The sequence below is a fragment of the Xenopus laevis genome, chromosome 2S (assembly GCF_017654675.1).
Source record: "Xenopus laevis strain J_2021 chromosome 2S, Xenopus_laevis_v10.1, whole genome shotgun sequence".
NCBI classification, from domain to species: Eukaryota; Metazoa; Chordata; class Amphibia; order Anura; family Pipidae; genus Xenopus; species Xenopus laevis.
Genome location: NC_054374.1, coordinates 99563419 through 99579050, shown reverse-complemented (window position 1 = coordinate 99579050; position 15632 = coordinate 99563419). Strand labels below are relative to the sequence as shown.

The 15632-nt window shown below is 34.6% G+C and overlaps 1 protein-coding gene across 2 annotated transcripts in view; it reads right to left on the bottom strand.

The window, feature by feature from the left end:
• The window catches only part of dmd.1.S (dystrophin, gene 1 S homeolog), a 935293-nt gene that overhangs the window by 269960 nt on the left and 649701 nt on the right, over window positions 1–15632 (bottom strand). For both annotated transcript variants that reach the window (XM_041584187.1, XM_041584188.1), the window contains 2 exons: window positions 10235–10355; window positions 7841–8109 (listed from right to left, as the gene is read on the bottom strand). In XM_041584187.1, the coding sequence (XP_041440121.1) occupies window positions 7841–8109; window positions 10235–10355 (390 nt within the window). The remainder of the gene's footprint in view (window positions 1–7840; window positions 8110–10234; window positions 10356–15632) is intronic.

Below are 15632 nucleotides of genomic sequence, written 5' to 3'. Positions count from 1 at the left end.
TTAGATAATGATAATAATAATACATTAAACTATATGGGGAAAGATAAGAATTCTGGTGGTTTTGTATCATCTTAAAAAAAAATGAATGGCAACAGCATGCAAAAATGATGTGAACTGCCTATGGCATATAAAGCATTGCCTAATACTGCTTTGCTCTGCACTTTGAGTTAGTATATACGAACACTACTGTAATTTTATTCCTCTTACCAGCTTTTTCTTACAGATATATATCCTCTGGTTTTGCTGTTTGACCTTCTGGAGTCTGGACAAGGAGCCTCCTTTCTAGGAGGATGGGCTAATGTATGTCATATCATTTGGTGTGATTAACAGATAATCCAGAGGGGCTGGAGAACATTGGACACAGTTAGGGTAAGTTACAGAGAGGCTCATGTTTTATATACTGTATATAAGGAATCATGGAACCTTGTAAAAAATGCCAATTAAGTACTGCAAATCAAGAACAAATGCTACTAGGATATGTAGTGCTGTACACTTTTACGATATTGAAAAATACACACAGGGAAGATATCATTATAATAAATAACTACACAAAAAATGAAGTGCCATGTGTGAGAGGACACAGAGCCCATAGAGCTTACATTCTAAGTGGGTGGATAATAAACAAGTATGTACAAAATAGATGGGTAAAGTACACACAGATTTGGGCAAATACCCCTTAAATTCCAAGACTGAATAGGTACTGCTTCAAAAGGTAGGATTTGGGTCTCTATTTGAAAGGGTTGAAGGAGTTTTTGCTACAGAAAAGCTCAGGGATAGATATGATGAGTTCTGCAAACCATTTAAGACTAAGAATTTGCAGTTTTACCTCACTGACACATTTTTCAAAAAATTTTATATCAGTCAGGGAATTTTGTCTTTGAAACTAATCACTATTGGTAAATGTTATCTTGATGTATATATCAGCAAAAACAGGAAGCACAAACTTAGTTCTGTATGTTCCCTCAACAAAATGGATTTTAGAGAATACAGCAATTACTGGACAATTAATGATGCAGTGCCAAGGTTTGAATCAGTTAGCAAATCAATTTCTTACTTCACTGCTAATTTGTATATTGCCTTACCAGCCAAATCAAATTTGGCTCTGGTGAAAAGTGCTCACTACCTTTATTTAAATTAAAAAAAAAAAACTGTTGATGGAGCTGTAAACTGACACGTTGGTAAAAATATATGGGAATGCTGCTGTTGCACTTTAATAAAGACAAAGTGGTATTTTCAAGCCCAAGTCTATGATAGTCAGCTACATTTTATTTTGGAGTTCACAAAGCCTAAATTTGATAGAATTAGCCCATTTTTTGTTAAAGGCTTTTATTATACCCCCCCCTCATAAATGCTAAATGGAATACTGGGTCTTAAATCTTGTCTTTTATTCAACTATTTAGGGAACAATAAAACCAAACATAGATTTATCCAGGTTTGCATAAAAAATGCATGTGCTGTCAGACTGCACCTGACATTGTGGTTAGCCACATATAAAATCAATAATAAACAGAAGTTCAGAGCACAAGTCAGAACCCTGAGTGCTAATACATAAAGATAAATATATAAGAAGGTGCTGCTGTGAAACAAGAGACAATAGATTAGGCAGACAACCTACTTCATTACAGTTAACATAACTGACCCCTAAATATTCCCCACAATCTATACAAACTATGAAATGTTTACAAAAAATAAGGACTGTGCCTATTAAAATGGCCTATAAATAGAAGACAGGTCTACTTGTGCTGATCTATAGGAGTTCTGTGCATCAATTTTGCCTTACAGTTACTTAGCACGAGTGATGAGTGAATCTGTCCTGTTTGCTTAGATGACAAATTTGCAAAACTGCTAAAAAATTAGCAAAATTTGAAAAACACATTAGAATCAATAGGCGACACATTTTTTTTTACGAGCAACAATTTTTTTTATGTACGCTGCTTTTTTTTCTCCCTCCAAATGCATTAAAGTCAATGGGTGTTTTTTTTCTTGGTGTCTTTTTTGTCTCGTCAAAAATATAGTCTTTTTTGTTGCGGCAGTTTCACACAAAAAAATGTGCAGATGGTGAAACATGGAATTCCACTGCAAATCCATGCCTAGTGAAAAAAATTGCTCATCACCACTTAGCACCTTAAGACAACAGTAAAATCTTGACCACTTGCTACCTATCCCAGAGAGTTATACAACTTTCTGCTTCTGTCCGCATGTAAACATGTTTAACTAAGAGGCAGCCTACATACCCTAATTGCTCATCTCAGCTTGGTCATGGTGCTACTGTAGGAAACATCTAAAGGGTTGGCTCGTCTCCACAATTAGCAACATATTGCAATTAGTGACCAGAACACCCAGGGAAATGTGAATTCACATTCAAGTGCACATCTTTTTTTTATTGCTGCTAAGTTTATCAACTCTATAAAAATAATAACTTAGAATTCCTTATATGGTCACCTGCCATCATTACTGCAGTTTTGAGATGTATTGGATGTTTAGCACAAAGACAAAACATAACACCAATAATCCTGTTGCATTATCATCCCTACCCCTTACAGTATATTATGTAACTTATCCTGCCCTTGTGCAATGTGCATCATACCACAATACTCATTGCATTTTGCTCAATGCAGATGTAGTAGCTTTGGAAAAGAGACTCCTGGAGTATATGATATGTTTCATATTGCTCTCTTCGCCCAAGTCACATGCTTCTGGTTTGCCCATTAATGCTGGTCTGCAGAAACATTTCTACATCCCATACCTTTATAACATTTGCATATTCATATTTAATTTAAAATAAATGATACTTGACTAATAACAAAATGTTAACAAACATTTAAACCTGAAGCCTATTTTAATTTCAGTTGATTACTATAAGATTCTGGTGAATGTATACTGTATATAAATACACCAAAATCGTATAAATGAATATGTATAAATGTGGTTAATATATCATTCTATATTTTATTAAATATACAGGTATCGGATCGGTTATCCTGAAACCCAGTATCCAGAAAGCTCCCATAGACTACATTTTATCCAAATAATCTATTTTTTTTTTTAATTATTTCTTGTTTTCTCTGTAATAATAAAACAGTAACTTATACATGATCCAAACTAAGATATAATTAATCCTTATTGAAAGCAGAAACAGCTTATTGGGTTTATTTAATGTATACATGATTTTCTAGTAGAACAAGTAGATTTTCTAGTAGAATTACAGGTCCCATACTTTACCTGTACCATTTGTGGGCATGGCTATGGATTCTGCTTTCTGCATAAGATTTCTGCTTATGTGACCCACATCAGTAATGAAGGCAGAAATAACCACAAAATTCAGCAGGGTGAGCTGGTCCCATTCAACTCATATTGACAACATGTATATGTCAATACACATACCTATCCCTGAACCTCCTATTCAGGGAAGCTTATTTTTGGTATATGCAGGCAATCGTTATGAGATGACTGGAACCACCTCAGCCTGGTTAAGGGCGTTAAACCATATTGTATAAGTTGAACTTACAATTAAAGGAAAACTATACCCCTCACACAATGGTGGTCCCTATAAAAAGATTTTTTATAAAACAGCTCACATGTAAAACCCTGTTTCATGTAAATAAACCATTTTCATAATAATATACTTTTTTAATAGTATATGCCATTGGGTAATCATAAATAGAAAATTGCCATTTTAAAAAATAAGGGCCCCGCCTGGGATCATATGACTCACGGTGAACACAAACATACCACACAAACTATACTTGTTAGGTCACATGAGCCAATTAACAGACAAAGTTCTGTCTGTTACAGTTAGAGTTGAAGTATTTCTGGTCAGGTGATCTCTGAGGCAGCACACAGACCATCATGAAATGATGGTTCAAGGCAAGAGATGTAAAAGGGCAATATTTACTTAAATATATATTCCAGTTTGATTATTTAAAATGCCACTCAATTTGATATAAACTGTTGCTCAAGTATATATTTTGGGGGTATAGTTTTCCTTTAAACATAATGTGTTGTGTATATTTGATTAGGGCGCTGATGAATTTTATATATATATATATAGTCCGCTCAAAAAAAACCGCATCAACCAGGTCTTAGTATGAAAAATCAAATATTCAAAATTTTATTGTCAACGTTTCGGCTCCATAGATTGAGCCGTCTGAAGACGGCTCAATCTATGGAGCCGAAACGTTGACAATAAAATTTTGAATATTTGATTTTTCATACTAAGACCTGGTTGATGCGTTTTTTTTTGAGCGGACTATGTGATTGTTGTAAACCAGCACACAGGCATTGGACTATTTGCCGTGTGCACCAGCTACACAGTATATATATATATATATATATATATATATATATATATATATATATATATATTTATTTTATTTTTTAAATATATACCTATTTTTGCTAGTTGGACAAAGGATATGTGTTTGTGAGTTTACCACAGAATATCATAACCCATTTAACCCAATTATCCCATTTAACACAGAAAATTGTGTCACAGCATCCCATCTAAGGGTCTGGCCACAAGAGCAGATTTGGGGAGATTAGTTGCCCCAGTGACAAATCTCCTCTTCTTAGGGGCGACAACCTCCCTGAAATGTTTCCTCGTGAGGCAACTTCAGAAACGAAGTGCTGTATGGGACTTCCCCCAGGCGATTTTCATTTTGGCCAGCGGTTCAGGGAGATTGTTGACCCGAAGAAGAGTAGATTTGTCGCTGGGGTGACTTATCTCCCTGAATCTGTTTTTGTGGCCAGACCATAATGAAAGCATTCACCATTGTGAACAATGGTGCTTAGGTATGTTAATGAAAAGGTTAAATGCATTAAATGAGTTAAGATAACACAGTTTCTTCAGTTAATCCCAAATCACGATGCATTTAACACACAAATCCAAGTGGCTTCATCTGTAAATGTTATTCTATTTTAGTTCTTGTCTTGTCTATTTCTTAGTTATTCTAGCTATCTGTGTAGATGAAATTGAGGTATAATCAGTGTCTCTTATCTAAATCTCCAATTATTGCTTAAAAAACTTTCAGCCTGGGGAGACAAGAAATTGTCAATATATGCACTCATTCTCCACTTTTATTCATTTAAATCAATGCTGCAAAAAAGATGAAACAGTGATGTGCTGATTTATATAAGTCAAGCAATTACGTTTTCGTTACTACAGTGACCTGTAGTAACACCTGCAGTTATCCCTTTTATGTTAATGAATTCAATTTTTTTAATGAAATATTTCTCTTTAGGGTATTGGAATCTGTATAAGCTTTAATAAAAATGCATTAATTTTTGATGTGATTTGTTAATTAACCAGCATGGTTCAAACTATTTATTAAACTGGCTTTGCTTGTAAATGTGATGTAACAACTAAGCCGAATACCAGTATTGCTTGACCAAAACACATCATTTTGCAGCTTGTCATTTAGAACATTTTCTATTCAGATTGTTGATTTACAGTTTTTTTCTAGAACCCCCCCCATGTGCCCTTAGAGTATATAAGGAGTAATTTCAACTGAAATAACATACAGTGGACATATTTTTTTAAAAGCCTCAAGTAATGTTTCCCTTTTAGCAATAACGCAAGAGCAACACCGTTTAGCTTTGAGCACGTTATTGTGACTCCAAAGAAAGCCATTCATTTTTTCTGCACAAACATATCAATGAGGGACAAGGTCAAGTATTGCTGAGTTGTTAACAAAGGTGCTATGAATGATTAAAGTTTGTATTAATAGATGCATCTGCTATGTTTGTCTTCTTTCATATTTGACCCAAGTCAGGTGCCCCTTTTGATGCAACTCACCGTGGGAACTCTGGTGGCATTCCAGGGTTCCCTGGCATCAATTGGTGCCCTTGCACACCATCCATCAGAAATACAGTAGAATTTCATATGCAAGTACCCCACTGATTTGCATTGATATGGCCTCTCCATTGCATCCATTTTAGAGCGTGGGCTGTGGGTGAGTTATCAACTGACTGGAGGCAATGAAATTAAAAGGCTATATTGTACAGCTATTTAAGTGGATGCCATATACCATATACTGTATGGAACTTTGCTTTATTTAAAAGTTATTTTATGAGCCCCAAGAATTTCTGATGGGTGCCTAATTCCTGCTGGGCCCATCTTAAATGGCCTGCTTGTCTATTCAAATTGTCCGTAAAGATTTATGTTAGTACATCATCAAAAGTGTAGAAAATTTCAGTAGATACAGTACAAATAACATGTTGGATTCTTAGCAAATTAGTTTAAATGATTAAGACAAATATTTCATACGAAGGATCTGTTTTATGGCTCGTTCATATTTTGTTGTTTTGTTGTGACCTAGGACCTTTTTATGCCACTTTGTGCAACATTAAAATCAACCTATTTAAAAATATCCAATAAAACACCTTTTCAAGGTACTAAAATATTTTTGAGTCTTTTGTATAGTCCAAAATAGAACTGAGCTTTGCTTGCTAATTACTTCATTATTCCTGTGTTTTTGCCAAAGTTCGTTTTGACAAATTGATACAACAATTAATGAGCAAAATAAGCCAAGTTTATGCATCATTTAATAATATTCTATCTACTCTTCAGACTTTCAGTATATTCTTTTTCTGATGCTCCAGCTTTGCAAAAGCATCAATAAAAAAAATTGTACTTTATAGAAAATACAGTTGCTGGTGTCAGAGGACCATCTTTTTCTGCCAAATGTGCCCACTGACGTATTTGCCTAATCAATTTTTGTAGCAGATGCTAATTCCGAGCCAGTGAGCTGGGAAGAAACAAGATGCATTGCATGGATCCTCACACATCAGCAAACTCGCAATAAACTGTAATCACTGCAGAATCTTCCTGCTCACAATATACTCAAAATTGCTAAAGCAAATTATTTCCTATAGCAGTCATACTGGGTTGTATTTACTTTATTCTAATTTTGCATTAATTAAAGATACATCAATTAACATTGTTATCAACAATTGTTAATCAACATTGTTATCTATAGGAATGCAAAGAAATAATGTATGTACCATCCATTTTTATTTCCAGTTCTCACCGGTTTTCTACACTTAGAGGCAGATTTATCAAGGGTCGAATTTTGAAGTGAAAAAACGTTGAAATTCGACCATTGAATAGGTGTAGTACGATACTGGAAGTCGAAGGTTTTTTCCGCTAAATTAAAATCGTTCGGTCGCATGATGAAATCCTTCGAATTGTTCGATTCGTATGATTTAATTGTACGGTCGTACGGTCGTATGATTTTACAAAAAAACCTTTGACTTCTCAAAACTTAGCCAATGGCTCATATAGGTTATAGGAGGTTCCCCCATAGGCTAAACAGCAATTCGCCAGGTTTAAGGTGGCAAAGTGTCGAATTTGAAGTTTTTTAAAGAGACAGCACTTCGATTTTTCGAAAGGTCGAATTTGTGAAGTATTTTCAATTTGAATCGAATTGTGGCCTATTCGATGGTCAAAGTACCCAAAAATGACTTCGAAATTCAAAGTTTTTGCATTCGAAAATTCACTTTGACCATTAGTAAATGGGCCCCTTAGTTATAGAAGAATAGGACATACTGGATTTCCAGGGTATCAAATTTGGAAAAAAAAATTGGGTATTATGGGAGATCCCTCACGGTCTTCCAATAAAAGTGAAGGCATGCCAATAGCTGCAGTTAAAAGCACTTGGAATTTTGCATTTCTACTCTTCAAAACATATAATAAATGTTTAGTGTATAAAGAAACAAATGGACCTCAACAAATAAATTATTTGTTTCTTATAATTACAAATTCATATGACACTTTTTTTCCTTTATACTATGTTAATACTTTTAATAATTCCACCTGTTGTAAGTATCATTGGAAACCTACCTTGATTTTCCCTATGTGATCCTGAAGTGAGTCAATCAACAAATCTCCAACTGGTTGCCAAGTCCCTTTCAAAGCCTCTGCTTGATGCAATTTATGGTCCAGCTCATCCATTGCCTCGTGGAGCTCCTGCAGGCTCTGAAGTGCCTCATCTAATTTTTTCTGCCAATCAGCAGAGTGCAGGTTCAGCTTGTCCCACTCAGTTGTCACATCATCAACTTGCTTTTGTAGAACTCTGCTAATATTCCTAAACTGTTCTTCTGTTTGTGCTTCTGCAATGTAATATATGCTTTTTAAAATATTTGTAAATGGCATTTGGCATTACAGCTTATTCTAGCATACCTGGGTTTAATATAATAAATAACTTCTTTAGCTGTAGCACAATTAGTGATGAAAGGCATTACTCATAAAGTAATCCATGTATTAAATGCAATAATCTGTTTCAAATATACCCATTATTTAGATGTCTGAATCCCTGTTGAGGTATTCTTGTCATTCATTAAGGGGTGTTTTTTAAGCTTTTATGCAGGGCGTCATACAGACCATGCTGCTTGGTTCATTGTTAATTATTACTTGTGACACAATGGACACATAATGGATAAGCGGTAATCACAGTGTGGAACAATTCATATTTAAGGAGCTCAGAAAGTTTCTGAACATATGCTTGGAAATATTTTGAAATGGTGACATATTGCTACTAAGCACCTGGCAAGTACAGTATTGCACGTTTCTGCCTTTTCAGAAATCGTTGGTGTCAACAATTAATTATATTTGGTTGGCAGACTATCAGCAAGCTCAGCCTTCTAATACTTTTATAGTCAGTTTAATATTTGGAGAGACTATGCATTTTCTGCAATTAAGCGTATTAGGAATACATTTTCAAATTAACATATAGGCAGAATTTACTAGGAGTAAGTGCTAATTGCTATTCTAAGGTGCTATTTCAATCTGCCTTCAAACTGGCACAATGAATACAAAAACTTTTTATAAAATTTTGCACATATCCCTGTACATTTTTAGAAAACAAACGATGGATATTTATATGTAAGCCACTCCTAAATGTTTATTTATAACAATTCTTGGTTAATGAAATTATTTAGAAAAACATTTTATGAATCATTTCTTAGGGTGAAGGGCAGGTGCAAAATGCAATAAAAGTGTCATTATATTTGGTCCATATTGCATCTGCTCCCTCCTCTGTGTTGCTTCACACATGCAGATCATTCAGGAGGTGTGAGGAATAAGTCGGAGGGAATTTAAAACACTTCACAGCCCTATAGTTGAAAATGAATGATTACAAGCAATACATCCAGGGCTATCTTTGCCCCGTGTATTTAATTTCTGCACTTTGCACCATGTAGTTAACTTTTTGGGTGCAATTTTGTGTCTCTTAGCTCTTAGCACCCTATCAGTTGATGTGTGCAAATATAGAGTCAGAAAGAGACAAAGTAAAAGTAAGATATTTCTTACTGTTAGTAAAATGTAAATTAGCACAAAATAGAGCAAAACTGCTCACTATGAAGTATATACCAATGTTTGTATTTTTTCCACAATTTAAATTTTTGGAGGGATAAAAATCATGAATTTGAATAATGGTTTAAAAACATGAACTTTCAATATTGATTAAGCAAAAAGAAAACCACTACCGTATATACTCGAGTATGAGCCGAGTTTTTCAGCCCCCAAAATATGCTGAAAAACTCTACCTCGGCTTATACTCGGGTCAAGTGCAAAAACGGTCGCCGGTGTCCAAGAATGGTCACCGGCGTCCAAGAAAAGTCTCCAAGAATATTCGCCGGCGTCCAAGAATGGTCGCCGGCATCCAAAAACGAGACGCCGGCACCTCCAATGGGAGCAGAAACCCTCAATTTTTTGACTGAAACTTACCAGAAGCTGCTGCATTTCTCACCCTCGGCTTATACTTGAGTCAATAAGCTTTCCCAGTTTTTGGAGGTAAAATTACGTACCTCGGCTTATACTGGTGACGGCTTATACTCGAGTATATACGGTAATGTAAAACTTTGTATTTGAAAGCTTGCAAGGTTATGCAGATGTTAATGGGAGCTGTCCTTGGCAAAATGTAAACTATTTATTCAATTTGATGTTTTTGTTTATTCATTTTTTATTGAGCTTGACAACCGATTAAAAATGACGAATGAAATACAAATTTGAGATATTCTTTTTTTCCACTGTTTTATTTGATCTTGTTTTTTTATTTGGATTTTTTATTACATAAAATAACATGGCTGTTGATTATGAAATGAATATGCCACTAAGAAAACCCATTTTGCTTTTTCTTATGCATTTAAAATTAGTACTATTCTCCTTTTTAATTTTTTTGTGACCTTTGTATCTTGAGAATAATTCACCAATTACTCTTTACTATGGACCATTTACCTTTTGGTTCTTGGTGCATCCTCTCAAGGGTTTCAGAAGGTTGATCAGCTAAGAAAATTCTCACTGTATCAATAGCATTCATGACAACTGGCTCTTTTGCTTTTGTCTCCCTCTTGAAGGCCTGCACAATAAAACCCAACCAATTAATTCAAAGCATTCATTTCATCATACCGACTTCATAGTGATTAGACATTTGCATCAAATAATCTAATATTAACTATTTAATACATGCACATAGTTATGGAAAATTGAATGACTGAACAATCACAAAAGTACATAATATCTCTTTTTCATAATAAAAAGATAAATAATATTGTTTTATTTTATAAAAAAAAGTACATTTACCTATTAAACTATTAAAACATCCATTTTTCTTACAATTTAAAAATTCCAAAAGTTAAACAAAGCATGGACTATTGTTATGGTAATCAGTACCTGGGAATTTAACAGGGTGTTTTTAACTTATAAATGTAATCTATTTGTTAGTATCTGGTAGTGTTAAAAAGTTTCCTCTGGGTAGAGGTTGTCATGTAAACCCAGCTGATAACATTATCACTTTCAAACTGTTGCAAGCAGTCTTTATACTTGTTATTACTAATGGTAGGATCTCTCTTGAGTAGTTCTTATGTATCAGCATCACTGAGTAGTGTAGGTTTGGAGCAACAGTCTAAAGCTTAGCACCACAGTACATGTATTTTATCTGCTAACAGAAGGGTGATGGTTGGGTCCTTGCAAAGTGATGTCAAAGACTTCCTCTTTATATACAGTATTATAAACATTATCATCATGAGTACATTGGTTCATGATGATAATGTGGTGAACTTCTGTATTTGTCTCTCCTTGCTTTTGTCTGTTGGGATAGTTAAGCTTGCTCAGTGAATGCAATCACTCTTTGTAGGATCACAACTGGCAGTTCTGCTGTCAAACTCTGTTTTGGACAGTTTTTTAAGTTCTTTACCCTGGCAGTTTTACAAACATTTAAACCTCCAGCCATGTTGATAGAAAATCTAAAACCTGTCTAAAGTTCAGTGGAAATAAATAAACAAACTAGGCATTGCAGAAAATACATAAATTAAAATGGTTTCCTGCGTGCACATTTTTTTGTGCAATGCTGATGTAGGGGGCAGATTTATCAAGGGTCGAATTTCGAAGTAGAAAAATCTTTGAAATTCGACCATCGAATTGGAATACTTTGACTTTGAATATCGAAGTCGAAGTTTTTTTACATCGAATTTGGCCATTTGCGGTCAAAGTAAAATCGTTTGATCGAACGATGAAATCCTTCGAATCAAACAGTTCGAAGGATTTCATCCGTCGATCGAACAATTTTTCTTTGACTTCAAAAAACGTAGAAAAATGCTCTAGAAGGTCCCCATAGGCTAACATAGCACTTTGGCAGGTTTAATTTTGAAGTATTGAAATCTAAGTTTTTTTAAAGAGACAGTACTTCGATTATCGAATGGTCGAATATTCTAACTATTTTACTTCGAATCGAAGTCAAAGTCGTAGTATCCTATTCGATAGTCGAAGTATCCAAAAAATTACTTCGAATTTCGAATTGTTTACTTAGAAAATTCCCTAAAATTCACTTCGACCCTTGATAAATCTGCCCCTAGATGTTCTATTGGATGTTTTTGTATTATTATTATTAGTATTATTATTCTGCAGTTATGTACAGTGATTATGGGGCATATTTATCAAAGGTCGAATTTCAAATTGAAAAAACTTCGAAATTCGAATTCAAAAAGACCAAGCAAAATTAAGTCAAAGTTTTTTTTGGTCGAATAGGTCAGTTTTCGATCAAATAGGTCCGTATTCAGCCGAATTTGAATCGTACAAATTGAAGGAATAGCGAATTCAATTAGAAGTTTTTCCCCAAAAAAAACCTTCGATTTTTCAAAGTCCACCAATTGACTCCAAATAGGTTCTAGGAGGTCCCCCTTAGTTTAAAACAGCAATTTGGCAGGTTTTAGATGGCGAATGGTCAAAGTTGAATTTTTAAAGAGACAGTACATGATAAATTTCGATATTAGATTTTTTTTAAAAAAAATTCAAATTCGAATTTGGACTATTCCCTAGTCGAAGTACACAAAAATAGCTTGAAATTTGAATTTTTTTCATTCCAAAATTCACCTGGACCTTTGATAAATCTGCCCTTATGTGTAATTCCCATCAGACCGTGCCACAGTGGAGTTTAAAATCCATTCCCCTACGACATTCACAAACCCTATGCTCAAATATATCATCCAATTAACTTGTCTGTAGAGAACTTTTTGGATCTTGTGGGGACCAATGATTTAACATCACAAAATCCTCATTTGTTATTCTTTACTTATTAAATGTTATTTCCATTTTGGTGCAATTGCTTCATTTAGAAAGATCTATAGTTAAAAGGTTCTTTTGAATCTTGGTATCACTTAAAACATCTATATGTGGGCCCTAAATGAGCTAGTCAATATACATTATTATAAGAAGAACAGAATGCCATTATTGTATCTGCTCATATGACAAAACGAAAGACTCAAATAAAGTAGTTTGGTTGTTCATTTGTCAGCTCATATATTATGCATGTTCGATTTTCTCAGCAGGACACACAGGCTGTTGGAGAAGTTCAAGAATTCAATAAAATTAGCTTAGAATCGTTAGCTGTAAATTAGACATTCATATAGGCTAATTCTGTTATCAATGTTGGTCTGTTCTCCTTTGACGCAGCTTGGCCTGATAAACTTATTGAATTGCCTGGGAGATACAAAATGTCACCAAACGTCACTTTTAGACTTAAATGCAAGCAACACAATTTTAATATAAGGAAAAAAAAAATAATTCATTTAAAAAAGTGAAAAGTAAGATAATGAATCTCTTGCAAGATCATATCTTTTGTTCAAGGATGGAACAGTTAAATACAGCCATTTATGATTCTTCCTATCACTGTTTTCTGCAGTGCGCATTGGAACCTTCCATTTTTATACTTTGGCGTTTAAACTTGTAACCACTCTGCAGTTAAAACTAATACTTCTGTTCAGTGTACTGTGAAGCTGCTTCTCTGTGTCAGGAACACTCTTATCTACACTAAAATTAATGTAGGTAAGAGATTTTGAGTCATTCAAAAGTATACCTATCAGCATATTAAGAAGAACGCAAATATAAACTAATAAAAGAAACAAACCTTTGAATAAAAGAGCTATCTTTATCAGCAAAAAACCCCCAAAGAATAATAAAAAGAAGACTGATTTATAGATCGCAGTTTTCATGTTAACACATTTTTATTGCCCCCTTTGGCTCATTAAAATATAGTATATGCAATATCAAAAAATCTGAAGATACTTAATTGTCAACATAACATAAAATATATCTTCAGATATGTGTGTGTTTTATTTGCAGTTAGCGGAGAAAAACTTGAATTTAAGGAAAACCTTACATATACTGTTGATCATGCAGGAATCCACAATTCTCAACATTAGTGATGGGCGAATTTATTCGCCAAGCAAGAATGAGACGCTGGCACCGTTTCGAGTATTTTTCGCCGTTTTGCGAATTTCCCGGGAAATTTGCAAATTTTTCGCAAACGAAACGGCGCAAATTCGCCCATCACTACACAACATTGCAGATCAACAAAACTTGGTCTAGTGATGGGCGAATTTATTTGCCAGGCGCGAATTTGCAACGAATTTTCCCGTTTCGCCACCTGCGAATAAATTTGCGAATGTGCAGCAAAAGTACACGGGCGGAAATCTGCCGGCGTCGAAAAAATTTTGATGCTGGTGTCAACGTTTTTTCAAAGCATATGACGGTTCTGACGCTGGCACCAATTTTTGTGATGGCAAATTTGCCATTTCGCTGTCAATTCGCTAAATTCATGGCGAAGAAAAACGGGACAAATTCGCCGATCACTACTCAGGTCCTCTAGCTATCACACAAAAAAATAATATTCAATATATGTTTGAATAGGTGGCAGTGTCTGACCAAGTGAACCATTGCCCATTGGCATTTCATTACAATTTCAAGGGAAATGTTTTAGAAAAGATTAAGGATGCAGCTGGGTCATTAAGGTTATAATCATGAATATTTAAATCTTAGACACTGACAGGAACTTGACACCACAACCGTTTCTTTTGCTCAACTAATCCATAAACTAGTATAGACTATTGATTGACCTGGAGGCATATGTTGATGCTTTAAACTGTATTTACTTTTATATTTCCAAATGACACTCGATGGACACTTGTTTATTGAAATGCTGCTACAAAATATTGTTTATAGATGCAGAAGCCTAATGTGGTTTTATAACAACATTATTAAAAGTAACAATATATATATTGTATAAAATGTTAATTGTCTATCATGTTAATTCAGTTGGGAGCAGGTGTAACCTTGTCATGAAAGCATCTTTTAGACTCTGCAAAGAAGTGCTGCACATTTCCACAAATTATAGGCAATGTCACACATGAAATATTTATATTGTGCACACAACAATCAGCTTCCTCCTCTGATGAATGTCCAATGATGCAAATGCGATAGGAGGAACTCATGGACCACAGAGACTTTTACCTTTTAAGTTTTTTATCTTAATTTGTGAGGCGAATTAGGGCTGGCACACTGGGCTTTATGCATGCATTAGTGCTATGCATCTAGCAGTTTTCCAGCATGCAGATCATGAAAGAGTACAAATAAGGCATATTTCATGCTGCTTGGAGGAACTGAGGGGCTACTTAACCATCTATGTGCTACATGCTGTACAATATATGGAGCTTGCATAAAAGTACTATCACTCCAATACAGTGGATTCCATGGTCCAGGTTCATACTCCCTTAACATGCAAGGGGTTTAAACATTTCCTGTGTGCCTTACATTGCCCATATGATCTGTGTTTTATTAAGAAGGCCACGTATTTTTTTACAATAGACATTTTTATAAATTGCTCTAGTTAAAGTGCTGATCTGGTCACCCAAATATATATCAAATTATGAATCGCCTGACTCGGCATCTATAGTAGTTGTTTAAGTAGTTGCTGAAGATAAACAGAGAGAAAAAAAACATTTGTGTTCTTCCTATTTAAGATTATCATTTCTTTTATTATTTATTCTTCAATCCACAGATTTTTTTAAAATGAGTGGAGAGTGAGAAGTACATGAGCTATAAGGAGAAGTGTTTACAATATTTGTCAATCTGATACAGTATAATGAAAATTCTGGCTTCCCGTGCTCAAGTTTCTACCTTGCTACCCCACTGAAAGCTGCTATAATGAAGTCTGTGCCTTGGTTCCTTGTCCAACTTTATAAGTTATCTACTTTACTCAGCAAAGGCCTATTTAACCATCTTCCTAGTGATGGGAGTGTACATTATTTGCATCCAGATTGGATTATGAGGATAAGCTATTGCTATTTACTATTATTCAAAA